The sequence below is a fragment of the Lactuca serriola genome, chromosome 1 (assembly GCF_051521515.1).
Source record: "Lactuca serriola cultivar US96UC23 chromosome 1, Lser_US96UC23_V15, whole genome shotgun sequence".
NCBI classification, from domain to species: domain Eukaryota; kingdom Viridiplantae; phylum Streptophyta; class Magnoliopsida; order Asterales; family Asteraceae; genus Lactuca; species Lactuca serriola.
In genome coordinates this window covers 100,497,879-100,524,047 of record NC_136408.1, presented here as the reverse complement: position 1 = coordinate 100,524,047, position 26,169 = coordinate 100,497,879, and the positions used below count along the sequence as shown (strand labels likewise).

The following is a 26,169-nucleotide window of genomic DNA, read 5'->3' as shown; positions in this document are numbered from 1 at the left end:
AGTTAATGATAATTTTTTTGTTGCAGGATCTGAAAATGAAGATATGTTTGAAGATGCACCATTAGAATTTGATCCAAATTTTCCACCACTCGAGAAATGGACACGAAATCATCCAAAAGAACAGGTGATTGGAAATCTACAAGAAGGTGTGTTGACAAGAGCTCAAATTCGTGTGAAAAATGAGGTACTGAATGCAAACCAAGAACTTTGCATGTTTAATGTTTTTATTTCGAAAATAGAGCCAAAAATTGTCAAGAATGCTATGGAACACTCAGATTGGGTTGTTGCTATGCAATCTGAATTGGCAGAATTTGAACAAAACAAGGTTTGGAGATTAGTTTCTAAACCCTCTGATGTTTCAATTGTTGGATTAAAATGGATTTTTAAAAACAAAACCGACAAAGATGGCAATATTATTCGAAATAAAGCAAGACTAGTAGTAAAAGGTTATTCGCAACAAAAAGGCATTGACTATGAAGAAACATTTGCACCTGTTGCAAGACTTGAAGCAGTTCGCATATTTTTAGCCTATGCAGCTCACAAAGACTTTGATGTTTATCAAATGGATGTTAAATGTGCATTCTTAAATGGGAAACTCGAAGAAACAGTGTATGTTGAACAACCACCAGGGTTTGTAAATAGTGAGTATCCTGATCATGTGTATGTCCTTGACAAAGCTGTATATGGGTTAAAACAAGCACCAAGGGCCTGGTACGCAACACTTACAAATTTCTTGAAACAATCTAAATTTAAACAAGGATCAGTTGACCCCACATTATTTCGCAAGAAAGTTGGGTGTCATCTAATGCTTGTTCAAATTTATGTTGATGATATTATCTTTGGTTCAACTGATCCAGCATTGTCAATTGAATTTGAAAATTTAATGAAAAGTCAGTTTGAAATGAGCATGATGGGAAAAATTAATAATTTTCTTGGTTTAAATATAAGGCAGAACAGAGAAGGAATCTTAATCAATCAAGAAAAATATACGAAGAACTTGCTTGAAAAGTTTGGAATGCTAAATAGCACAAAGCTCAGAGTACCTATGGCAGTAGGAACAAGACTAACTCCTTCGTTAGATGCTCCTGCTGTTGATCTAACACTGTATCGTAGCATGATAGGGTCTTTATTGTACTGAACTGCAAGTAGACCTGATATTATGTTTTCGGTTTGTTGTTGTGCTAGATTTCAAGCTAATCCAACAGAGCCTCATTTGACCGCAGTGAAAAATATTTTTCGATATCTCATGGGAACTGTTTCTTTAGGACTATGGTATCCTGCGAAAACAGGATTCTTCATTCAAGCTTTTTCAGACTCAGATCTAGGAGGATGTACTTTGGACAGAAAAAGTACGACTGGTGGATGTCAACTTTTGGATGGAAAGTTAGTGAGCTGGCAATCAAAGAAACAGACTTGTGTGGCTATATCAACAGCTGAGGTAGAATACATATATGCAGCTGCTTGTACTTCGCAAATTATCTGGATTCAGAGTCAACTTCGTGATTATGCAATACACATGAAAAAGATTCCTTTGTATTGTGATTCGCAAAGTGCAATTCGCATTTGTCACAATCCAGTACAACATTCAAAGACAAAACACATTGCTCTTCGATATCATTTTATTAAAGATCATGTGGAAGATGGGAATATTGAAATTCATTTTGTCAAAACAACTGAACAACTTGCTGATATTTTTACAAAACCTCTTGATGAAAAATCATTTGTTCGAATTTTAGCAGGTTTGAGGATGATTAATGCGAATTCAATTTTGTCAACACAAGAGTAAAAGCTTTGTTCAGCAGCTAAGAGTCGAAATCATTCAGAGGTTACTGTTCATTCAGAAGGCTTCGCATGGCTTCGCAACCACAGTTTTTCGCATTTGACTCATAATCACTATGGTAAGGTTTACGCATACTGTTTTAGTTTTGAAAAATCAAAAATCCAAAAAGATTTTATTTTTTTTGAAAAATTAAAAATCCAAAAAGATTTTATTTTTTTTGTTCTTTAAATTTGAAAAATCAAAAATACAAAAAGATTTTATTTGTTTTGTTCTTTCGTTTTTGAAAAATTTCAAAATCACAAAAATATTTGTTTTCTTCTTTCTTTAAACTGTGTGTTGAGAATTTAACACAGGGCTACAATGCGAAGAGGTCATACATTTGTGTTTCTATGGGGAGGTATTAAATTTCTTTTACAAACTAGTTAGGATGTCCCTAGAAGCATGCTGCTGTATGTAGACCTCAAGCCTCGAATGATTCTATGTGTGAAAAATGAAAGCCTTGATGAAATTATCTCATGAACATTTCTACCCAATAAGGCTTGTATTCGCATAAATCAACAAGAGCTACCTTACTCTTCTCAAATGAGTTAAGAGTTTTCTGTTTTGTCCACATAATAACAGAGGTACACTTTGCTTCTTAACCAATCTTTTTAAACCAAACTGTTCTTCAAATTCAAAATTTTTTTGAAAAGATTTGTCCTTGAGGTCTTTGGTAAAACCAATCAAAACCTAGACAAATCACAACTCTGTGTTTAAGATCTAACATCATGAGTCCGTGATGAAAGTGAAACCCAAAAATCATACACCTTTAAGGAATTGACGGGGAACTTTGTTCCAGATTTTTACGAAACCTTTGTTTCAGTATAAAAAATTTCGAAACTTCAAATCATATTCAATTCGCATGCGTGGTCTTGATCAAATATTTACAACCAAGAATATTTGTTACACAACAAGATCCAAAACAAATTTTCTCTTGAATATGATTTCAATGTAAGTTTCATTCGCAAATTCTTGTCATGATAAATAATTTCACACGCCAACTTGTCACTGACTACACTGGTCAAACAAGTAATTTCATTTACAATTTCTCACCTTATGTTAAGGCTGATATGTAATGAAATTTCAAACCAACCCAAAATGACTTTTAAAAGAAGCCCTTCGAAACTTCTTTACAAGTATTCGATTGTAATTCACGAGAAACTACACAAGTTGTTGATTATCTTTCTTGATAATTAACGAAGCAACCTTTGCCTGGGGTTTTACTGCATTCATGTCAAATTAACTTTTTGACATCACCACATTCCAAAAATTTCTTGATTCTTATATTATTTCATTGGCACAATGCACACACGAAATCCTTGAGGTTCTGAGTAAAACCAACTCAGACTGATGATTTCGCAAGTCTGGCATATGACTTCGCTTTAAATCCCAAAAGTGAAAGAGCCTTGCTTCCATGCGAAGGGTTTTACTGGTTCGGATTCTATAACGGTTACTTGACAGGCTGTCTACTAAAATTGGTTGGTATTCTATCCGGTTTTCGAGGAGATGTGACAGTTACTTTTTGCTGCATAGTAATCTTTTACAGCAATGATCCGAGATTCAAGGTGCCACATCGGATAACATTAAATGCATCCCGCTTTAATTTCAAATCAAATTTTGAGTAACCTATAAAAGGGGCATGAAGAACACTGTGTACGGTTACGCAAACAAGAATTCTCACAAACCTTCAAAGCTTTCATCTTGATCATAAACTTCCAATTTCTTTCAAACCCTAACAATGGCAGCCACAAACTCAAACACTAATGAGGTCCTTTCTCAATCCCTCATGAAGATTCAAAGCACAAACTATCAAGTTGATCCCAATGTATCCGCTTATCCAGAAGAATTGAAGATGCTCATCGTGGCTTTGAAACGATCACCGTTATCAACAGCCATGTTCCGGTCATTCCCAGTTCCGATGATCTGGTTATCACGTGCTGCATCCACGGCTTCCTACAATCACACGGCGGATGTGATTACCTTCAACCTCATCAACAACAAGAGGGTTAAACTGTCCAAGAACTTTTTCGTGGAGTTCTTGGAGATTCCCAACAACCCACCCTTTGTTAAACCTGTAAACTCCCAGATCATCCACATGTTCAATGAGATGGGACATCAACCGGAGTTGGAAAAGATTAGTGATTTCCGGAAGTCGGGATTACCATGTATCTGGAATTTTCTGTTTGGAATTTTCCTAAAGTGTCTTACAGGAAGATCAGTCGGCTTAGACAGAGGAAGAGTCGAAGTGTATGCCATGGTAATGGGTATCTACTATGACATCAATGTCGACTATGCGACTCAGCTTTGGAAGGAATTCGTTAAAAGTCCGGAAAACACGAATTCGGAGAAGGGGATATCCTGTGCCAGGTACTGGAGTCTGGTCCTGGAGAAAGTCTACGAGAAAGAAGCAATTCCGATCGTATCAGATGTCGAAGTTGCTGAGTTTTCGCTTTACCAATTTCCCAAAGTGGTAGAAGATGATGAAGCCATATTCACCTGGGTAGCTCGCATTCCGGATGCGATGCTTCGCAAAGTGTCTCCCACTCACAAAATGTTGGTGAGGTATTTGCGAAACATTGACACAGCTGATCAGTCGGGTGTATTACCTGAAGTAGCTACTCCATCGAAGAAGAAGAAGGGGAGCAAGAAACCTGCGAAGGGTTCATCTTCACCAACCATTCAAGAAGAAGTAGTGAAGAAAGATGTTTTACCTTCAAAGTCTGGAGTGTTAAAACAAATTCGCAAGGCAAAGGTGAGTAGTAAGGGAGTTACTATTCGCAGCATTCCTGCTCCAGTATCTCCTGGAAAGAAAAGACAAAGGGCAGAAGACGTTGTGAAAAATATGCAACGCACGCTGGGCAAGAAGAGGAAGATGGTGATTCGCAATGAATCATCAGACGAAGAAGTTGTCCCTGAAACTCCACCTGTCACAACAATGGTAACTGTTTCTTTACCAATCTCTCAACCTTCGCAAATTTCAACTACCATTTCTCAATCCCAACCACTCGAAATAGTTCTTACCAAGTCAGTTACTGAGGAGGTACCTATTTCGGATATGGTTGTCAACGTATCTGATACGGGGGCACCTATCCTGAGTGTTGCATCCACAATTCAAACATCCTTACCTATCACCACATTATCCACCACTTCATCCATTTTCGATCATGCTCTACAAAACCCATTCACCACCCTTTTTCCATCCCAATCACCTAAAAATCCTACACCTTCACAACAAACGTCTGATCCAGAAATCGAAGGAGGTGCTTTTGGTGGTGTTCTTGATGATATTTCGTTTGATTCCGATGAAGAAGACATTCCTGATCATATGCTGATGACAGGAAAGCAGTTCAAAATACTCAATCAAAAATTGAAGGCTATTATCCAATCGCAAGCCAATTCTGGAAGAATGTCTTCAATCTCAGCAATGGAGGTGGATGTGATGATTAAAGGGGCTGAGAAGAGAATCATGGAGAAAGTCGATCAGTCCGACAAAAATAACGAACTCCGAGTGCAAGCACAAGGGAATAATTTCACGTCTGCAGTTAAAGACTTTAAAGCTGCTACAAAAGAAAGACATCTTCTTTTTGTACAAGACGTCAAGAAAGTTCGTGAGGACGTCAACTTCAAAATTCAGGAGTTGAAGTCTGACTTTGCGAAGGATATTCAAGCAGTAAATACAAGACAGGAAGATCTTCACAAGCAGGTTGTGGAAATTTCGCCTCAAATCCACAAACTCAACAACATTCCTGTTGCTGATGATCACAAAGTTGCTACCATGGAGAAGTTTGATCACCTGATCAAATTGGTTACGGAGATCAAATCAGCAGTTTCGCAATCTTCCACTTCGCAAATCCTTACTCCCGAATTCTTGTCTCTAAAGATTAACACTTTAGAACAAGCCATTCAGAAGGCTCTTTCTCCGATTTCAAACTTCAGTTCTTTACTTCCGAAGGGTGCTCCACCTGTTTTCACAGGGGCGCAAGGGGGAAAGAAAAGTCGAAGCAAAGAAGCTGATGCCAAAACAGTGGGAAAAGTCATCTCGACTCAACTGGTTGCAACTCTTCCAATTCCTACTAAACCAATTTCTTCAACAACAATAACTACAAAAACAATTTCAAAGGGAATTGTTATTGGAGGAAATGAAGGAGGTTCGAGTTCTCAACCTCAGAAAGATGTAACAGGAAAAGGAAAGGGCATCCTGTATGAAAAGTCGAAAGAAGAGATAAAAGCTGATGCTGAGGCTGAGCTTGAAAGAATGAGACAAGTCCAGAGCATAATGAGACAACGAGCAAGTGATCCTCCCTCAATGAACAAAGGTGATCCTGCGAAACTTTACTCTTACGAAACGATAGAGTCTAAAGTTGTAGGAAGGGAGATGTATGAGTTCGAGAAGAAGCCCAAAAGAAGTTACGACATTGCGAACTCAGATCACTGTCAGCTGGACTTCCCTATTAATGAAATGTTGTTCATTACGGCTCAATACAAGATCAGTGAGAAATTCGATAATCCGGATGACTACACTCACATGAAAATCAGATTTCATGTTGTTCTTGGGAAGAATCCTGATGAAGTCTGGTACCTGATGAAGATCAAGAAGGTGCTCACGATAAAGAAGGATGTTTTGTTTGAAGACATGCTTCAAAATTTTCGATATTTTGTCATCAGGGCAGACAACAAACAATACGACTTCACTGTTGCTGACTTTCCATTGATGAACTGCAACGATCTCATTCAAGTAGCTCTTATTCTGAAGCACATGGAAGAGAACAAACTTAAAGGCTCAGAAACAGATGTTTTTAAAGTCAGATTCGCACATGTGAAGACTTATATCGACAACTACTTCGATTGTCTTGCACTTACTGATGAGGAGTTAGCGAATGTGCTTGGAAGAGAAGTGAAAGTTCCATGGGAAGATACTTTGACTCAATCAGCTTTGTCGAAGTATGTTGTGGGTGAGATATGCCTTAAACCATTCGGCATGGTGTTTTCGGGAAGAGACACTAAGGGCAAACTGAAGAAGTTCTTGTTCAAAGCTTCAGAGATTGAAAGATACAATTCTTCGCAATATACGCACTTCATTGTACGTATGAATAATTGCAAGAAAAATAACGAAGGTGACAAGAAGGACTTGAAGAAGGTGATCTCCTGGTATGGAGAAGTGCGAAGAACGATTCACTCTGCAATTCAAAAGCTTTTAAGTTGAATTGTATCGACTGTTTACAAAGGGGGAGAATGTAGATGTTAGTTGTAAAAGTCGAATAGTGTGTCTTGTAATGATTCGCATTTTGTATGTTATTTTACTAAGTCTATTTTATATGCGAAGTGTAGCATGCGAAGTTTCATAGTATAAGACTTAGTATACTTTTTGTAAGTTCCCTATAAATAGGGACTTAGGCTTGAAGTAGAGAGAACGATATCGAAACACAAAAACTCTCTTCAGCTTACTCTGTAATCAGTCTTAATAAAACGAGATCTGATTAATATTTACTTCGTGTGTTCTTTATCATTCATCATTCAAATCTATTGTTTCGTATCTTAATTCTCGATAACAATTCTCTACACCTTGGTTCCTTGATTGTGAATGTATGGGTAAATCATACAATTTCTTCTGTCATATGTTCTTCACATCCGACCATCAACTTGTGAGTTGGACTTTGAGATTGACATGAGGTTGGGAATAGATGCATGCATAACATTGCATTTAGCATGAAAATCTTATCTATCTTTTGACATTGTTGGAATATAATATTTCTGCCCTTTTTCAACTAAAATGTTAATCATAAATTTTTGGGAGGATTAATGTGACATCCCCATTTTCACGGCCAGAAAAGACCGATTTTGTTTATGCTTTATAAAAATCAGAGTACTTCATTTTATAAAAATGTTGCGGAATTTGTTCCCAGAAAAACATGGTAAATACGTTATTAAAACATTTCCGATGAAACGTATTTATTTCATTTTAAAACATTTGGGATGTCATCGTTAATACAGAAACATAAGCATAAACAGAACTTACAATTATTTACACTAGTGATCTACATCTCTTTAAATCTCTCAGTGTATTGTGACTTCATATCAACACCTGTGATAAAAATAAACTGAGTGGGTCAGGTTGGGAAACCTGGTGAGCACATAGGGTTTTCAACCCACAATAATATAATTATTATTTTTAAACATCAAACAATCAACCCAATTACTCATTCCCGTTATCCTCGCATTACGTCCCTAAAACATCTAACACAAGGGACCTAGTCAAAGGACTATCATTGGGATGGAGTATATCTGGTGAGCACACAGTTCACACAGTTCGAATAAACACACAGTTCGAATAAACACACAGTTCGGTTAAACACAAAGTTCGAATAAACACCTACAGGTTGCGAGCCTGTTAGTGTTCCACTGGACTGTCTAGAATAGTCCGTGGTCGTCATCTATACTCCGCTAGATGACTAGATCATCAAGAACATCTATAACGAGGCATCTCATTATTTCATTTTATCACACAGCAACTAATACATCTACCCATGTTTTACCCAACACATTTTGTAGATATAAAATACATATACAGTTTAAATCATTGAAAACATGTATAAAACGTTCATCCAGCATAGATAGCAAGTATACAGATAATATACACACACAACACGTAATTTATATAAAATACTTCATATCTATGTGTAAGCTGAAAGTAACTATGCACTCACCTGAGAAGGTGGTGACTCGGTACTCGGACAGCGCTTCGTTTTTCTTTAAAATAATTTCCTTTGACGAAACCTAGTATTATCACCACTAGATTTTAGTCTAATATTACCGTGACTAATTATTAGTCTTATTATTATTATTATTATTATTATTATTATTATTATTATTATTATATAAGCGTTTAAACAATACTTTCCAACTACTATGTACAGACAGGGGCCAGACATAAAACACCGGAGGGCAGGACCATTTTGGCGTATAGCACTTCTGAAATCCAACAACCCTATGCGGCCCTTTAAACCAGATTCCCCGTACCGCGAGTAGTTAAAAGATATTATAACGACACTTATATAAGTCATAATAATAGCCCAAATATTTATTATAAATTTATAATAACAATACTAATTTTAAATATAAACTATATTTAAAATAGGGTAAACATAACTTACTTTCAAGGGGATTTTAGCTAGGAGTCGGGCTCTGCAGGGGCAGAACTTCGTCGCTGAATCTTTCTAAGAAAGATTCGTGCAGCGCTTCAGCGCTCACCTTACTATACTAAAACTACAGAAAGAGAAGTCGAATCACGAGGGACCGAAATGCTCGGGGGATAAGGAGAGAAAGACTCTTGAATCAAGAGAATGGTGCAAGAAATATGAGAGCCCAAGGCTCTTATTTATACTAATTGAATTTTCAAAAACTACCCTCCATAATTACTTAATGACCTTTTAGTTATATAAACAACTAAACACCCCTCTATAATACTATTTTAAATGGATTTAATGATCTTTGTACTAAACTAATGTCGAAAGAACTCAACATTAGTTTTATAATAACCGCATCGTCGATACCTTTCTAATGATATATACATATGTATATATATGTGTACGTATACATGATTTATACTTTATTTTAATACGTAAATATACTACTATAATTTGTAACTCGCTCATACGAACTCCGTTTTTGACGTTATTTATATCCACGCGTAGGTGGAGACATACTCTACAACTTTCGTTTAGACTCCGTTGGTTAATTTTGACTTTATTTTTAAAGTTATATTTTTAACAGGCCAGGACAGGATTGGTCCGTTAAAATCTCATAACTTCTTTATTCGATGTCCATTTTCGTCTGTATTTTTATCGTTACGCTACTAATAACGAGATCTTCGATTCTTGTTTAGGTTGTGTCGGCTAAAAATCAATCGATCTAAAATTCGAATTTCGGGCTGTACACCGCTAATCCGAAACTTCGAAAAATCATAACTTCTTCATACGAAGTCAGATTTGGGCGTTCTTTTTATCGATGTTATTAGTTTAACATATTATACGACTTTTGTTTAGAGCGCTAAGGCTAAATCTCTATATATCATAAATTTACTATTTACGCTTCCCGGCGCCGTGCCGGTTCCGACGCGAAACTTCGACGGGTCATAACTTCTTCGTTATAACTCGGATTTCAGCGTTCTTTATATGTACGGAAACCTTGTGACATATTCTACAGATTGGTTAAGATTATTTATTCTAAATAATCTTTTTGTCAAAAAGTCGTTTTCGACCCCTATTGCCTCTAAATTGACTAGCCCGGATCTGCGGGCGTTACAATTAATTCGAGTATTGGGATTGTTATTACTTACTCAAAATGAGTTGATCCTCAAGTAACTCACTAGACATTTCATTATCCAGCTTATTTTGAATGTATGTTCAGATTGAGAGTCTTGGTGCTTAGGAGATAACATGAATTTTAGAAGGCACCGACTTATGGGGAACTTGAACCTTTTTTATAATACCTAATGAACAACCTTGCTGCTTAAAAATTTTATTTAACTTTTCGGGACCGTTGAACTTTTCTGCATCAATTTGAAACTTTTGAACTTAAAAGATTTTACATTTTGTTTGAAAATCATTTTACAACTAGGCCATATCGAGGGGTGTTACAGATTTCGTCCAACCCTAATCTAACATAGGGTTCTAAAAGACTCTTGAATAATCAATTATTGATTAATTGATATTCAACCTTTTAAATAATTAAACCTTTAATTAATCCCCAAAATATTTTCCAATTAGTTTATAATTAATTATTAAACCATAATAATTAATAAACTAATTTCTTATTTATTTATTTTACTTAATTTGAGTCTTGAAGGCAACCCAAGAGGACCTTACTATTTATTAGAAATAGACAAAATTGCAAGAATGTTCCATGTGTTATGTCAAAACTCGCAAGTTTGATCCAATTTTCTTTGAACTTTTTTATAATGAGGATTTTGTCCTCACTTTTTGTTTTTTTAGTTTTATTTATTTATTTAAATACATTTTATAATTTACATATTTAAACAAAAAAAATACTACCCCCATCCCTACCCCACCCTACCCTCTCTCTAGCATACAACTACTGGTTATGCTATCACTACCAACGTTAGTTACGAGCGCCACCGCTACTATCACTGTTGGTCAACAATAATCACCACTGCCACCGTCACCGTCACCGTCGGTCACCACCAACACCATCCGATGAATTCAAACATATTTTTTCCACCCCTATCATATAATTCCAGATCTACAATTTCAAATTGAAACTCAAGAACTACCACCATCTGATGAATTTAAACATATTTTTTCTAAATCTAAAAAATAAAACATCACATTTTTCCTGATCTGCAACTTCACAATCCAAGAAACCCTAGCAAGGTCCTCTTGTTTCAGCAGAGGTGTACCTCCAAGAAACCCTTCTCGTTTTCATTTCAGCATTCAACGTCGTTGGAGTCACCTGAAACGTCGTTGGAGCCAGAGTCGCCACAAACACGAAATCGTAGCCTGTATGGAGGTGACAGTGGCAATTACACCTTAGGCTTCGCAAGAACTTGGGTATAAAAACCCTAATATGTTACACCTTAGGCTTCACAAGTACTTAGGTATAAGAACCCTAATACAATCGCTACCCTAAACCCTAATCTAGCTGCAACAGTATCAGTCGAAGGAAAAGAAGCACGAACCAACGAAACCCTAATCTTGCCGCCACGACGAGACACCGATGAAGCATATCTAAAAACCCTAGTGGTTGTCGAGGCTAACAAAATTAATAACCCTAATTATTACACACTAAAATAGTGTATAGTGGTAAAGGGATCGAATCCACGGAGATTGGTTCAATTTGATAACTCTATGAAAAATCTCTTTGTAAAAATCCTTGGAAAATGACAATAAATTAAAAATAGGGGTTTTGATGTTTTGAAATACTTAAAACAAGCTAGAATTAACTATAATTAAAATAGACAATTGCAACAAAAATAAGAGTGTGATGTAAAATTAATAAGGAAGAGATGGTTGACTTAAGGTTTCCTCACTTTGACTTTTGATGAACATATCATTAGAATCCAATGGTGCAATACTTGATTTAAATCCTTAATTTGACTATAGTAATCCAAGAAGCTTGAGATTACCTATACTTTTCTTAGTTGTTAAAATGGTTAGAGAAGCTCATAACAATTTCCTTAGTCAAAGTCACAATTTCCATTAAGCATGTGATTAGTGAAAGTCAACTAGCATTAAGAACCAAAAAGTCACCAAATCCAAGAGGGGTCAATTGCTTTCACCACCATGTTGGAGGAAATGTTTTTATGATTGTGTGAAGCAAAAACAATACAAAGATCATTTGTTGCTTGCTAATTTGAGGATCCTTTACTTAATCAAGAAATTAGCCAACTAATCACCACAAATACATTTGAACTCATGAACTAAAACATACAAGTAGTGATAATATATTAAAACATAAACATTTCCATAAAGACTTAAGAGCAAATTCATGGATTCTTCAATATTCAACAAAAGTTCAAAGGATTCAACAAAAGTCAATCAAGATTTGCTTAGCCAAGCATGGCTAAACTCAAGTAAACAAGGTAAGATAAGATTGTACCAAACATTTGACAAGAATCAAGAGATGAAAAGAAGATGTTCTTGAGGTGTTCTTGGCCTTCAAAAGTGCTCCAAACTCCAGAGAGAAAGTGTCAAACTCGGACCTCCAAGATAAGGCTGAAGAGGCACACCAACCTTCCCAATATAGAGCTCTAAGTAAAATCCCGAAATTGCCCTTGTTAGGAATCCACGCAGGCCGCGGGGAATCTTATGCGGGCCGCGTGACTTTGATGGGTTTTTGGGTTCCTTTATGTCTTGGGCCCCAACAGCTATTCCATTGGCCTAGTTAGAGTCCAATCAGCTTCTAGCCCATTTTTCTTCAATATTTCTTCAATTTGAGCCCAATTTGTCTCTCCACATCACTCAAAACTTCCGCAAACTCCTAAACATCGATCTTTCACACCCAAGAATTCTCTCGTGCCCTTTCAAATCTAAAGTTCAACACTTCCACACGTTCAAGTAATTGACAAGCCCACTCCATGAATCACCTCCACAACCATCAAGCACAAAATCCCCATTGCTCTTCAAGTCCAATCGCCTCCCAAAAATCCTGCTCCGCTAGTCTCCATAAAATCTGCAATAATGCTCAAGAAACTAGAAAGTACCCGAAATGGTCATAAAAATAACAAAAAGGAAAATATGCATGGAAATTAACTAAAATGCGAATGAAATTTGCTAAAAAAACTATAAAAAGAAGTAAATAAAATGAAACTATCAAACTCTCACAACCATCGTCATTTGGGAGTGAGGATAGTAGCGACGACGTTTCATATCTGTGACGACAACAACGACGTTCTGACAAAAGCCTCAGTCGACGGAACCCTCTTCTCAGAACAAATGAGACGTGTTTTGTAGAGAGAGAGAGAGAGAGAGAAAGAAAGAAAGAGAGAGAGAGAGAGAGAGGGAGAGAGAGTGGGTGGGTGTTTTTTTGTCTTTTTTATTTAGAAAAATAGCAAAGTAATTAAAAAAAAAGGAAAAGGAAAATGACATGTGCAAATCTGTCTTTATAAAAAGTTGAAAATTTTGGACCAAATTCGCAACAAAATGAAAAGTTTGGACCACTAGTGCGAGTCCAAACTTTTTTGGACCAAACTTGCGAGCTTTGACATAACATAGGGACTATTCTTGCAATTTTGACTTAAAAATAGTAACAATAGTTAATAACCTTGGACATTCTTTCCAACACTCTCTCCTAGGTAGCTAGGGTTTTATTTTGCTAAAATGAAAGAGCAAGAAATTGTCAAGTATTATTGGATTGTGGTCTTTAGGTGCAATTACGAAAAATGATCTTTGGTTTACAATCTCTAATCATACAAGAAGAAAGGGAAGGCATTATACACAATAAATGTATGCTTTTTGATCTTAACCTTCTGGTTCTTTTAGTTGCAAGAAATCATTGAATCTGTAATCTTGATGGATTTAGGTGCTAATTGCTTCCATTGCATTTAAATGTTTTAAACCATACACCATAATCCAACAAACCTACATTTGCAATGCCTTCCAAGGTAACCCCATTATTGGTCGTCATGACGATCACATTCCCATCGTAACCATCTCACTCAAACAACCTAACACTACAATTGTACTACATTTGTCTCTCGATTGGCCTCTGTGTATATTTTTTTTCCTATTCCGATCTAGTTACAAAATTGCTTGATGAATAATACATATTTCAATAACAGCCTTATCCCTAAAAGCCTATGATGTTCTCTTTCTAATGAAAATCAAAGAATCATTGGTATATCTTTCTTGACCCCTATTTAAGATATCCTCCTCATGTGAACGTCTAAAGCCAAAAATTATGTTGGAAAACATAGTTCTCCCTTGGAAACACCATACAACCTCTACACACCTAAAGGTATATTTCACTAAACGAGGTAATTAATTCGACTCAAATGCCCCTAACTATGCAAAGTAATCAAATACGAATCCCTTTTTTAAGAAATGCTCGACAACACAAGACAAGGTTATTAGTCGTCATAGAACTTGGAGACATCATAGAAAAACTATCATCTCTATCTAGGTATGATCATAGCATAACTTCATTCATTCGTCGAAGGGTCCCTTGGAAAGAAGAAGGTAGAACCGAAGAAATGAAGAGCATGTCTAAGACCACCAAAGCATATGTAGAGGAAAACACAATAAGCAGACGATGTTTCTAGGTTTTTAGTACCAAAAGCAACACCCATATGGTACCCCCTTAGACTCTCTTCCTATATACTCATTAAAGTCTTACCCAAGAGAAATCATTGGTCCTCTTGGATTCTTCAACCATATCATCCAACTACTTCCTGAAACCTTTGTTTTCCACCGCTTCCAAACTAGCACACACACGTTCATCACTACTTCCTCTATGACTACCTTGATCAAAATGAGCCTATCAAGAAATCTTCTGACTTCCTTGATGTTGTCTTTGACTTTTGGGGACAACAAACCTCCACACCATTTATCAACTTTCATTTACCTAACCTAATATCGATGGGTGGCAATTGATAACATTCTTTCCTTAGAGGATTGACCACAACCAAAGTGGTGCCGAGATCCCGACTATGGTTTTGTGCTAAAGATAAATAAAGCAGCCAATTGCAACAACCACGAACCATAACCACCAACAATGATTCGTTACACCCAAGCTCCATGACCGGGTACTTTTCTTCCTCCATGGAAGATTCGTTGATACGCAAAAAACGAAATATGTGTGGTGGATTGGGACGAATCACGAACCTGATGGGTACTGGTTCATTCCCTTCTTGTCTGACATGATTGACGGCAACGTATGGATCATCAACCAAATTTAGACCTGTCAATGGGGCGGGTTTGAAGCGAATCGACCTTGATCCAAACCCGTTTAACAAATTTCAAAATCTAATCCAAACCCGCTCCGTAACCCGTAGGGTTTTGAATAATCAAACCCATACCCTTATCCACTGAATCAATAGATATCCAAACCCGCCCCATAACCCGTAGGTTTTTTGAATAATCAAACAAAAATGTTTATTTAGAAAACACATTACATACTCAAGGACTTTCGATTGGAATTAAATTCACTATTGTAATAACTTTCGGTTGATATTTAAAGGTCGAATGCGGTGATAGAGAATAGCAATTGCAAACTTTCTTCAAGTTGATAATGACTTTATTGATTTATAAATGAAAGTAGTGATTGCGTGATGAAATATTAATGAAATTATACCATGATTCTTGTTAATAAACCATCTAGAAGTTGACTCTTCAAGTTCTATGTAAAAATAAAAATAGTTTGGTCTTTGGCTTTTCCCCTTTGGACTTTCAATTAGAATTAAAATTAAACTTTAAACATGATAAAATATAAACGTATAATTCTAAAATTTATACGGGGCGGGTTATAAATGGATGAGATCAGTGATAATCCATACCCGACCCTTTTAATAAAATGGTTAGCAGATTCGGGACGTTAACAGGTAAATGAATTAGAGAAATATTATTTTGGTTTCTACGAAATCTGGCCTAAAAAGAAAAATTCAAAAAGTATTATTATATACCTTAAATCCAACATCAAATGGAAGCCTAAAACTGATTTCTTGTTTGGTTCCACTAAAATAATTACCATAACTAAAATTCACATGTCGTTTTATACAAAAATGAGCAAATATTCCCCCAATTGGAACTGTTGGTGCTCATAAACAAAGATGTCAATGATTAAACATATAACTATATGGTAATGGTAAGGTAAACTGTAAATGAAAAGGACCAAAATAGCTAATGGTAAGGTAAACGGTAAATGAAAAGGGTTGGAAGAATGGTGGAAGCAGTGTAGTAATCAATCTAATTGAGAGAGAGACGATGAAGGATATGGATGGTATGCAAAGGGGTAAAATGGTAAAATTACCTCTAGGACTCTGACATGAAGTCACAACATCATCTTTTTGAAGTGAAATGGCAGCTTTGTCACTCTTATTTACAACCAACATCTCAGCACCAACTGTATCGAACATCACATGGAATTAACATAAAAGCTGTTATTCGTCATATTTGATGTGGTCATATATCCATGAATGGCAGAATGAGGAAACCAAGGGAATTTTAGACGCACAATAATCAGTGGCAAAAAAGGTAAACAAATAGCATCAGTTTTCAGAATTGGTCCCTGTGTAAATAAAAATTTAGAAATGGTCCTTGGTAAAACAATTTAATAGAAAAAGGTTTAAAAAGTATCTATTATCATAGATGGTATTCATTGGGTTGGGTGTTAGCAAAAAGGTAAACAAATAAAAATTGAGAGGTGTACTATGTTAAAAAAGTATCTATTTTTTTTTACCCTGTGTAAAAAAATTAGATTTAGTCTTTTTTAAAATAAACTAATAGAATGCTCCAGTGTAACCAATTAAACAAAAAACAGGTTTAAAAAAGCTTACACAATATAAGTCACACATGATTATCCAACTTCTAACCACTAAATCACACCTAATTTGGAAATTTCGAAGGAATAAAGCAAACAATTGAAACAAATGAAAAGTTAAAAATTATAAAATATCAATAAGACAATTTCGACATAAACGAATGGGCTCGGCTTCACACACTATTAAAAAAAAGTAAAGATGTGTAACACTTAGTTTTACGATGTTTCAGATATCGGGATAGCAAGCCGTAAATGGATTGAGTAAATGTTTTGGTCTTCAAGGGAATAGAGTCTAGACTCTTTCCGATGTTGATAATGTTGGAATGAGTGATTTAAGTCTTCAATTTGTGCTTTGAAGCAAATGGGTAAAAAGGGAAAAGTAAAATCCGAGTTTCTTTCATGAAGTATGGTTTTAAGTCGACATATATTAATTCTTAATCATTTTCTTCAAATAGCCCCTCCATTTTGGTCATTTCACAAATTTTCACCTATTTAAAATATGCTGTCAGATTTCAATATTTTTGTTGTTACAAGTAGAAATTTTAATATGATTCTTCCAAAATACAATAAATAAAATGTTTATTATCTGGATTGAATCTTGCGTATTATTTATTTATTTATTTATTTATATTTTTTTTTGTGTGTGTGTTTTAAAACGTATGGTTTTGAGTTTTGACCAATGTTTTTGGTCAAAATTCAACTTTTGCAGTGAGCAGCGATCGCAGTTTTATTTTTTCTCGGCCATCGCCATTTTCACTAACCACGGAGCAACGTCAGTACGTCACTGGTTGTCGACACCAAATTTGCTGCATATCATTTGGCGACTCTTGGCATCATCATCGACTCATCGTTCCTACCCTCGTTAGTCCTTCCCGCTTAGTGCTAAACCTCGCTCGATCCTTATTCCTTCGCCATTTGCCTATCGCTGGACGCTGATCAGTGATCAACTGATCACCGCTCCTCTCCCCGCTGGAACTCTGGAAGCCTGGAATCGCCAATCAGCTCAGCGCTGTCAGGTATGTTCTCAGAAATCAGAATCTTAGTTCTCTCTATTTCTCTCTTCTCTTTCGGTGAATGTGAATCAGTGTTCTCAGTTCTGTTTTCTCATAAAATTCTTAGTTAATTGATTTCAGATTTCAGATTGTTAGGAGCATTGTTAGTTAATTGATTTCAGATTTCAGATTGTTAGATAAATTATTGCAGAATTTTGCTCATGTTAGATTAATATTGCAGAATTTTGGTTAGGAGCATTGTTATGTTAGATAAATTGTTGCAGAATTTGGCTTGTTGGTTCATGAGCTTATGTTTTGGTTTGTTGCATCAATTTTATTTCTTTTTATCAAACTCCAATCAATTCCAGTTCATTTGCATCAAACTGATTCATGTGAAAACTTTGTATTTTACATGCGTATGAACTGTTTGTTGATATGCCTGAGTGAGATTTTCTTGTAAACATGGAAATTATTGATAGGATGTAGATAGAATATGACGTTACTTGGTCCAATTTGTAAACATTAGCTAGAATGATCAAATCTCAACCTCACTAATTTTGGTTAATACTCTGTTAATACTTGCATATCTGTGAATCAACTTGATGATGATAAACAATTCTTTTTTCTTTGTAGCTATGGAATCCAACCATGTAAAACACAGCATCTTAATGGTATCAGACTTTTTTTACCCAAATTTCGGTGGTGTAGAGAATCACATCTATCTCTTATCACAATGCTTGCTTAAACTTGGCCACAAGGTTAGAAAAATCTAATAAATTCATCACCTCTATTCAAACTTCAAACTTCAAACCAATCAATCACTTTACTTTTTCAGGTTGTGGTCATGACTCATGCATATGCAAATCGTTCAGGGGTAAGATACATGACAAACGGATTAAAAGTCTATTATGTCCCTTGGAAACCATTTCTAATGCAAAACACATTACCAACATTCTATGGAACACTTCCAATTGTGAGAACAATCATCATTCGTGAAAACATCTCATTAATCCATGGTCATCAAGCTTTTTCAACTCTTTGTCATGAAGCTTTAATGCATGCAAGAACAATGGGCTACAAAGTTTTATTCACTGATCATTCATTATATGGTTTTGCTGATATTGGAAGCATTCATATGAACAAAGTACTTCAATTTACTTTAGCAGATGTGAGTCAAGCCATTTGTGTCTCACATACAAGTAAAGAAAACACAGTTTTAAGATCAGGGCTTCCACCCGAAAAGGTTTTTGTTATCCCAAATGCTGTAGACACAACCATGTTCAAACCTGCTTCAGAAAGACTTGTTATGGATCCGATTGTTATTGTTGTCATTAGTAGATTGGTTTATAGAAAAGGTGCAGATTTATTGGTTGAAGTTATTCCTGAAATATGCCGTTTGTACCCCAATGTAAGTTTAAATGACCATTTTACCCTTATGTGAAAAAAGAAACAAAAACTTATATTTTGGTTTTGATGTCACAAAATATATATTTTCAGGTGCGATTCATTATTGGAGGAGATGGACCCAAAAGGGTAAGATTGGAAGAAATGAGGGAAAAACATTCTCTTCAAGATAGAGTTGATATGTTAGGTGCTGTTCCACATGCTAAAGTGAGATCTGTTTTGAACTCTGGTCATATATTCTTGAACAGGTATGTTTATTTATATTTTTATACTTTGGAAAATCTTTCTATATTTAGAAAGTAGGATGCTATAAGTTATAACTATAGTAAACAAATGAATGATTATTTTTATTTGATAGTTCTCTTACAGAGGCATTCTGCATAGCAATACTAGAGGCTGCTAGTTGTGGATTATTAACAGTGAGTACATGTGTTGGGGGTGTACCTGAGGTGTGAATTCAAAAATATTTTTCGTTTTTTTTTTAAGTGGGACAAAAAATGAATAATTAATAATTTAATATTTATGTTGATTTTTAGGTTCTACCAGATGATATGATAGTTCTTGCTAAGCCAGATCCTAGTGATATGGTTCATGCAATCAAAAAAGCAATCAAGATTCTTCCTCAAATTGATCCACAAGAAATGCATCTTCGTGTAAGTTTTTGCAAAATAAATATTTTTTTTTTGTAAAAAATTATAATTTGAATTATATATTATTAGATCAAAGGAATGTACAGCTGGCAAGATGTTGCCAAAAGAACAGAGATTGTGTATGATCGTGCCTTAAAATGTCCCGATCAAAGCCTCTTGGAAAGACTCTCTCGGTAAATTACATGTTTAGTCCCTGAGTTTAGCTGATGTTTTCAATTTTTGCCACAAAGTTTTAATTTGCTCTTACATAAAGCATAACTTAGTTTCACTATTTTATTGTGAATTTGTTGTAGGTATCTTACATGTGGTGCTTGGGCTGGGAAGCTTTTTTGTTTAGTTATGATTGTTGATTATATCTTATGGCGATTATTACAAGTGTGGCAGGTATGTTTTCATGTCAATTTACGAAACTACCCCTGTTTTGGTTTTTGCTTTGTGGTAATGAATGGCATTTGTGTAAATTTTTGTAGCCGGATACGGAAGTTGAGGTGGTTCCTGATTTAAACCTAAGCAGATCCAATCGTGTTACACAAGTTCACCCCTCTAATGTATCTAGTTAAATTCACAAATATATAATCTGTAAAAGAAAAGGTGAAGATTTCAAAAACTTGACAAAACTTGCAATTTTGTGTAAACCATGGGGACCATTTATGTAAAAGTTAAACAATCATCTCCACCAACCGAATAATTTTAATTCTTTACATTTTTTATAAATATGTATATAACTTGTACCAATATACAATTTTAAAACTTAATTACAACATAACCAAACAAGGTAAATAACACTTGTTATTGGATTTGAGCAGCTTTAAATAATTCTTTCCATTTTTCTGTGTTGCTTCCAGGTCCATCACCCTGTAAACCATAAGAAAACTTCAACCACAATTCATTCCTTTTGACTTAATGGAAAAAGAACGACTTAACACAGAAAGCCACTTAATGGGATTTTAGATTTTACTCACTGGGACTGAATTGATTTCGTATATTTGACCTTCAGTAAAATCTATATCCAATGCTTGTATGCAAGCTTCAGCAACTACCAGCCTGCTAACCTCTCCTACCAGTTTATCTCCTGGGAAACCACAACCAAATAACTCTAATTTCAAACAAATAATTTTGACTAAATTTGACTTTTTAAGGTTGTGAGTCAGTCAAGTCAACCTTGACCAATAAGGACAGCTCGTCTTTCTCCTGCTGTAGCTTTGAGCAAAGTATTTAGATCATATGACGTGTAAGGTCCATCCGTCAACCTACCAGGTCTAGTTTCAACAAAATATAATATTACATTATCAGTATATTTCTATAAAGATTCCTCAAATTTAAAACATAAATAAAACCCATAAGCCACAAACAAACCTTATTATTGTGTAAGGAATGCCAGAGTTACGAACAAAATCCTCCCCCATCTTCTTATATTTCAGAACACCAAAAAGATTCATGATGCTGAGTCATATCAATCAAGGGTCAAGTCAAACTCAAAGTCAAAGTCAAACTTACAATTAAGGGCATTCAGTCTAATGTATGTCAAACACAGTTAAACCTGTTAGTGTTATTGTTATGTCATACCTCCATGGTAGTTCATTAGACTTGGTTACTCCTACTGATGAAACGAGGATGATTCTTGATAAGGATTGAGGCAGTGTTGACACAAGGTTTCTCACGCCTTCCCAATCTTCAATCACAAATGGGATAGAATGAAGGGGGTATTTTAGGTATTTAATCATTAGTCAAGGACTTGTTAAACTATATATGTATAAAGTTAAACATATATCAGACCTACTCTTTCGGGGGTGTTATCTCCATCCCATCGCCTTGATGGAAAGGCAGTAGTGCCTGTGCAGCAAATAACATGAGTCACACCCTATGAATCAAAACATATAATCAAGCCAATGTTATAAAAATTAATGATTAGTAAAAGAAATGAGAGTATAAAGTATAAACCTCAAACATTGATGGATCAAGATCCCCTGCATTTCGAGTGTCACCTTTCATCACCTACCAAAATCCTTTTTTTAAATAAAAAAAATTCATATCCTGAATTGGTTTCACTAATGAGAAAGGAAGAAAGTCAAAATAAATACTAGCATCCCATTTCATTTCTTACATATCACTTAAAAAAAATAAAAAAATATACCTGCAATTTCTCCTTTTCATGTTCTCCAAATAGGGTTTTTGCTTTCTCTGGATCTCGGAGTAACAGGCGCAATCTAACATTCCGATTTAGCAATGACGCTACCACTAATTGTCCTGTAGAGAACAAGACCAACAGAACACTAATTGTAAGATTCAGAACGATCAATCGAACCAAAAAAGTCCAAATTCAACCCTAATTTTGAATCGAGGCAACCAAACATGTGCAAATTGCGCAATATTAATATCATCATTACATTGAACAACCACCGATGCTAATAACAAGAACACTAGGTTAAAGGAATTAATCGTACCAACTCCTCCGGTGCCTCCGGTGACAAGAACAAGCTTATTAGACGAAGTAAGAGGTGAAGGAGATTCGGTAGGATTCTGAACTGTTTCCTGTTTCAGTGAATTGCTACAAACAAATGAATTCCGCCTTGAATTGAGCTCTGAACTATGAAGTTTTGTATGAAGCGATGATGATGATGATGAAAAGGAACGGAAAACAAGGCTGGTTTGAAGAAATTGTGTGTGGAATTTCGGGCTTCTGTGGATTGTAAGGTCTGTAATGGGAGTGAGTGATGATAGCTTGGAAGCCATGGAAGAGTGAGAGATAGATGGGAGCTCTTTTTTGGGTGGTCGTTATGGTTTGGTTTTTAACTAAAGAGTAAGTTACAGAAGTGGTACCTGTTTTTTGATTAAATTTTCAGTTTTAGTCCAATTTTAAAAACATGACACAGACAGCTTTATTTATCTTCACCGTTGGCCTATCGAACGTTAAATCTAACTATTTTTGGCTGTTGTAGATATGACTATTTGTTATTGATCACTTATAAACATCAAGATAGAATAGTTATTTATTCATATTCAAATGATGTATTAATTCATTCATTAAAAAAAAGCAATAATATGTTAGCAACATTTAATTCACACTTATATTATTGTCCAGTTAACACATTTTATAAATTCATAACTTGAGAAAGACATGCCGAATCACTTTAGATTATGTGAGGTTACAATTTCTTTAACTTATATTTGAAAAATCTTTCTAATTATAGCAATAAAGATTGATTTGTATTTAATGGCATTGCTATATATACATAGAGTAATAAACATGAAAGCATGTCATGATAAACTAACTTCAAGACTATTCGTTGAAATTACCCATCTAAAATAACATCATTTTTATTATGCTAAGCTTTTAAAACTATAACAACACATATCCAATGATCCAAATAACATCTACCTCATGAAAATTACATTCATCATCACCAAAATTCAACAGAAAAAAAAAAGGTTTTGTTCCACTCCTTTTTATGCATCTTATAAATGTTACAAACACTGTATCCAAGGCACAAAATTACACAAAAAGGCTCAAAGATATGTGGCTTATTTAGGGAAAAGTGAAAAAGAACTAGACTTCATTCCTTCAAGCTCATGTACCTTCATTTGGCTTAGGAATTTTCTTATATTCATAGTTGTTTATGTCAACACTCTGCTGTAAAGCCTACAACCAAAATAACCCCATTGATAAGCTTCAATGAAATTATATTTATATTAAATTATATGTTATACCAATGGATTAGTTTATTGGATATGTTAATATCACCTTTAGCTCCTCCTCTATTGACAAGTTTTTAGGCTTGTAAGCTTCAATGGGCCCTGTTCTTGAAAGGGCTTTTTTAGTTTCAAGAATCTCCCACTCTTGATCATCTTTCACCTTAGCTATATCCTTGCTAAAGTACAAAAGTTGACATCAATATGATGGAAAAAGGTAATGACTTTATTTGATTTAGTAACTGAGTTAACTCACCTTCCCTGTAAAAGATGACCTAACCCAAGTGCTCCAAACACAGTGAGTGAAATCATAGGAAGCCCATATCTGATAAATGGACCTTTTCTTCCCCATCTTTTGAACCCTGAAGCTGAATTCTGAATTTTAGCAACATTTGTAGATTCAGGTTTGTTAGTAGTATTAGATTGTTGATCCATTATTGTTCCAATTGTTGTCATCCTTGAACACCACAAAATGACATGTACTGTAATGACAAAATATGAAAACATGAAATAGTTTTGATAAAACATGTATATTAGAATTGATCAGTGAAAACATGCATCTTAAGATAGTACTATATACAATTATACATCCCTCTCAGGCATTTGATCAAACAGCTTGCCTGCGAGGCCAACCATCCCAAATAAGATCGAAAGACAAAAACCATCACACATATGAGCCTTAAGAACACAAATTCAAGCATCTAATTTAAGATACAGAAGGATGTACACAATCAAATATCATACATGATCAGCAAACACATTCCCTTCTTTACAGTTTTCATATATGAACAACAAACAAGTAGCAAATCAGTAGCAGCAAACAAGTTGTGGCTATCGAATGCAGAAAAAAAAGGAAGGAATCAGACCAACATCAATTCATAATAACACTAGCATTAATTGATAACCTTGAAATTGGTATCAAGATATCAAGATTGGCGATTTCAAAAGAAAACAGAAAAAAAAAAAGGAAGAAAAATAGAACCTGGGTGGGGTGCGACGGTGTAGCTGTGGCTATCGAAGGTCTCCTTCCGGTGGCTTCACAGGAGCGGCGACGGCATACGGCGGCGAGCAGGGAGGGAGTCGACGTGAGAGCAGTCGGGAGAGAGGCGACGCTGTAACGGAGTCGTAACAATAAAGGTAAGGTTTTATTAGTTTAATGGGTATATTGGTCAATTGACAAATTAGGTGAAGCATAGAGTTTTTGATAAATCGGGGAAGGGAAACTTATAAAAAATGAAGTAAATTACACGTCCATTGGTTTCCGGTAATTTTCACAATCGCTTAGTATTTATTAGACCTAAAAATATCATATTCTCTCTTCAATAGTTTATATTTATATTCTTTCTCGAGAGAGAATATGATCTCTCGAATAGTTTATATTTTTTTGTTATGAGCTTAGTATTTATTAGACCTAAAAAGATCATATTCTCCTTACTATTTATTTACGCCCTTTTATATTTATTAATTTTATTAAAAATAGAAATATACGAGCCCTTTCTTTTCTCTTTCCATATACTAAAGACGTGAAAACAAGCCTCCCTTCTTGCTTTTTTTTCTACGGACACTCCCATCTCCACCACCACCACCCTTCTTCATCCTCCCTTCTCACTCTTCATTTGAAACCTGCATCACACACCCTTCCTTTTTTTCCCTACACATATAGAAGAACATAAACTTGCATCTCTTGTTTCCATAAAACTACGCCGTTCTTGTTCCTTCATACAACTTGCACTAATTTATGTATTCAGGTATTGAGCCCTACACAAACGTTGGTTTGTAGATCCCCACAACAACCAATTTGTAGATATGACCACCAATTCATCCCCATACACGATTCATCAATGAAGACGATGAGATAAGCAATTGTCATCAACCTGGCAGCACAGATATTGCCTTACCCCTCAACCCTCACCATAATCGTAATTTTAAACTCACTTTCTCTCACACTCCGAATCTCATTCTTTCTTTGTCGCAATTCACTACCTTTCGTCCTTATTGTATGTCTCAAATCCCAAATAAGAATTGAAAATCACTAAATTGGAACTCGTCCAGGGCCATTGCCTCCTTGGTCCTCCGTGACTTGAAAAAAGTCATTATTTAACGTAATGCTTGTCGATTTCATGCTTTTAGGTTAGCGATGGTAGAAGAGAAAGGGGTTGGTTGGAATTTAGAACATAGGGTGAAGGGTGATGGCGTTGGCATGTTGGAAAACAAAATGAAACCCATAAATTAGAGATCGAAATGTTTGAAACTCTATATGAGAAGAAGAACAATGAAGCAGATGATATTTCAAACTCCATCAACAGCCTGAAAGTTCACCAGCAGCTTCAGTATGTCCAGAATCAAATGAATTACTATAAAAGAAAGGATGGGAGCAGGGGAAGTGATAGATCTAGTAAGAAGGTCAATTGAAATAAACATCTCATAACTCAATTTTGATCAATGGTTGAGTTCTTAAGCTTCTAACCACATAGATTCCAGCGAGCTTGATGAATCTAGCTACACTATAATAGGTTTTTCAGAGATCAGGCGAACCTCTTAAAATGGGAAGAAAGCCATAGCTTCCATGTGTCTCACTTTTTAACCCCACAAAAATGATCGATTAACCTAAAGCAAATAAATT

General features: G+C 35.4%; 3 protein-coding genes across 4 annotated transcripts; 1 reads left to right on the top strand and 2 right to left on the bottom strand.

Moving 5' to 3' along the window:
- The first annotated feature begins 17,482 nt into the window (after positions 1-17,482).
- On the top strand, positions 17,483-20,570 carry SETH2 (UDP-Glycosyltransferase superfamily protein). The gene is made up of 9 exons (XM_079033902.1): positions 17,483-17,826; positions 18,436-18,560; positions 18,638-19,210; positions 19,300-19,454; positions 19,565-19,655; positions 19,743-19,859; positions 19,926-20,029; positions 20,150-20,240; positions 20,327-20,570. The coding sequence occupies exons 2-9, from the start codon at positions 18,438-18,440 to the stop codon at positions 20,414-20,416; spliced, it is 1,344 nt and encodes a 447-aa protein (XP_078890028.1). The 5' UTR covers positions 17,483-17,826; positions 18,436-18,437; the 3' UTR covers positions 20,417-20,570.
- On the bottom strand, positions 20,542-22,631 carry LOC145096138 (NAD(P)-binding Rossmann-fold superfamily protein). The gene is made up of 9 exons (XM_079033909.1): positions 22,301-22,631; positions 21,991-22,103; positions 21,798-21,851; positions 21,633-21,717; positions 21,423-21,528; positions 21,213-21,299; positions 21,018-21,115; positions 20,819-20,928; positions 20,542-20,711 (listed from the first exon to the last, which is right to left on the bottom strand). The coding sequence occupies exons 1-9, from the start codon at positions 22,587-22,589 to the stop codon at positions 20,646-20,648; spliced, it is 1,008 nt and encodes a 335-aa protein (XP_078890035.1). The 5' UTR covers positions 22,590-22,631; the 3' UTR covers positions 20,542-20,645.
- A 527-nt stretch (positions 22,632-23,158) lies between these two features.
- LOC145096119 (cytochrome C oxidase assembly protein) lies at positions 23,159-24,696 on the bottom strand. Of its 2 annotated transcripts, none has more exons than XM_079033895.1 (4): positions 24,531-24,696; positions 23,803-24,031; positions 23,599-23,725; positions 23,159-23,496 (listed from the first exon to the last, which is right to left on the bottom strand). In XM_079033895.1, the coding sequence occupies exons 2-4, from the start codon at positions 24,000-24,002 to the stop codon at positions 23,425-23,427; spliced, it is 399 nt and encodes a 132-aa protein (XP_078890021.1). In that variant the 5' UTR covers positions 24,003-24,031; positions 24,531-24,696; the 3' UTR covers positions 23,159-23,424. The 2 variants fall into 2 exon arrangements, with proteins under 2 accessions (XP_078890021.1, XP_078890015.1); XM_079033889.1 differs by having other exon boundaries at positions 23,803-24,028; positions 24,529-24,694.
- Positions 24,697-26,169: the final 1,473 nt, after the last annotated feature.

What these genes read in the sequence shown, in the direction of transcription:
- SETH2 (XM_079033902.1), top strand. Translation starts at nt 18,438, where the DNA reads ATGGAATCCAACCATGTAAAACACAGCATCTTAATGGTATCAGACTTT. An exon ending in CACAAGAAATGCATCTTCGT is followed by an intron (nt 19,860 to 19,925) that starts GTAAGTTTTTGC and finishes ATATATTATTAG; the next exon opens with ATCAAAGGAATGTACAGCTG. An exon ending in GATTATTACAAGTGTGGCAG is followed by an intron (nt 20,241 to 20,326) that starts GTATGTTTTCAT and finishes AAATTTTTGTAG; the next exon opens with CCGGATACGGAAGTTGAGGT.
- LOC145096119 (XM_079033895.1), bottom strand. Translation starts at nt 24,002, where the DNA reads ATGACAACAATTGGAACAATAATGGATCAACAATCTAATACTACTAAC. An exon ending in GGTCATCTTTTACAGGGAAG is followed by an intron (nt 23,726 to 23,802) that starts GTGAGTTAACTC and finishes TTTGTACTTTAG; the next exon opens with CAAGGATATAGCTAAGGTGA. An exon ending in CAATAGAGGAGGAGCTAAAG is followed by an intron (nt 23,497 to 23,598) that starts GTGATATTAACA and finishes TTTTGGTTGTAG; the next exon opens with GCTTTACAGCAGAGTGTTGA.
- LOC145096138 (XM_079033909.1), bottom strand. Translation starts at nt 22,589, where the DNA reads ATGGCTTCCAAGCTATCATCACTCACTCCCATTACAGACCTTACAATC. An exon ending in TCTAATGAACTACCATGGAG is followed by an intron (nt 21,300 to 21,422) that starts GTATGACATAAC and finishes GATATGACTCAG; the next exon opens with CATCATGAATCTTTTTGGTG. An exon ending in AGCTGTCCTTATTGGTCAAG is followed by an intron (nt 20,929 to 21,017) that starts GTTGACTTGACT and finishes GTGGTTTCCCAG; the next exon opens with GAGATAAACTGGTAGGAGAG.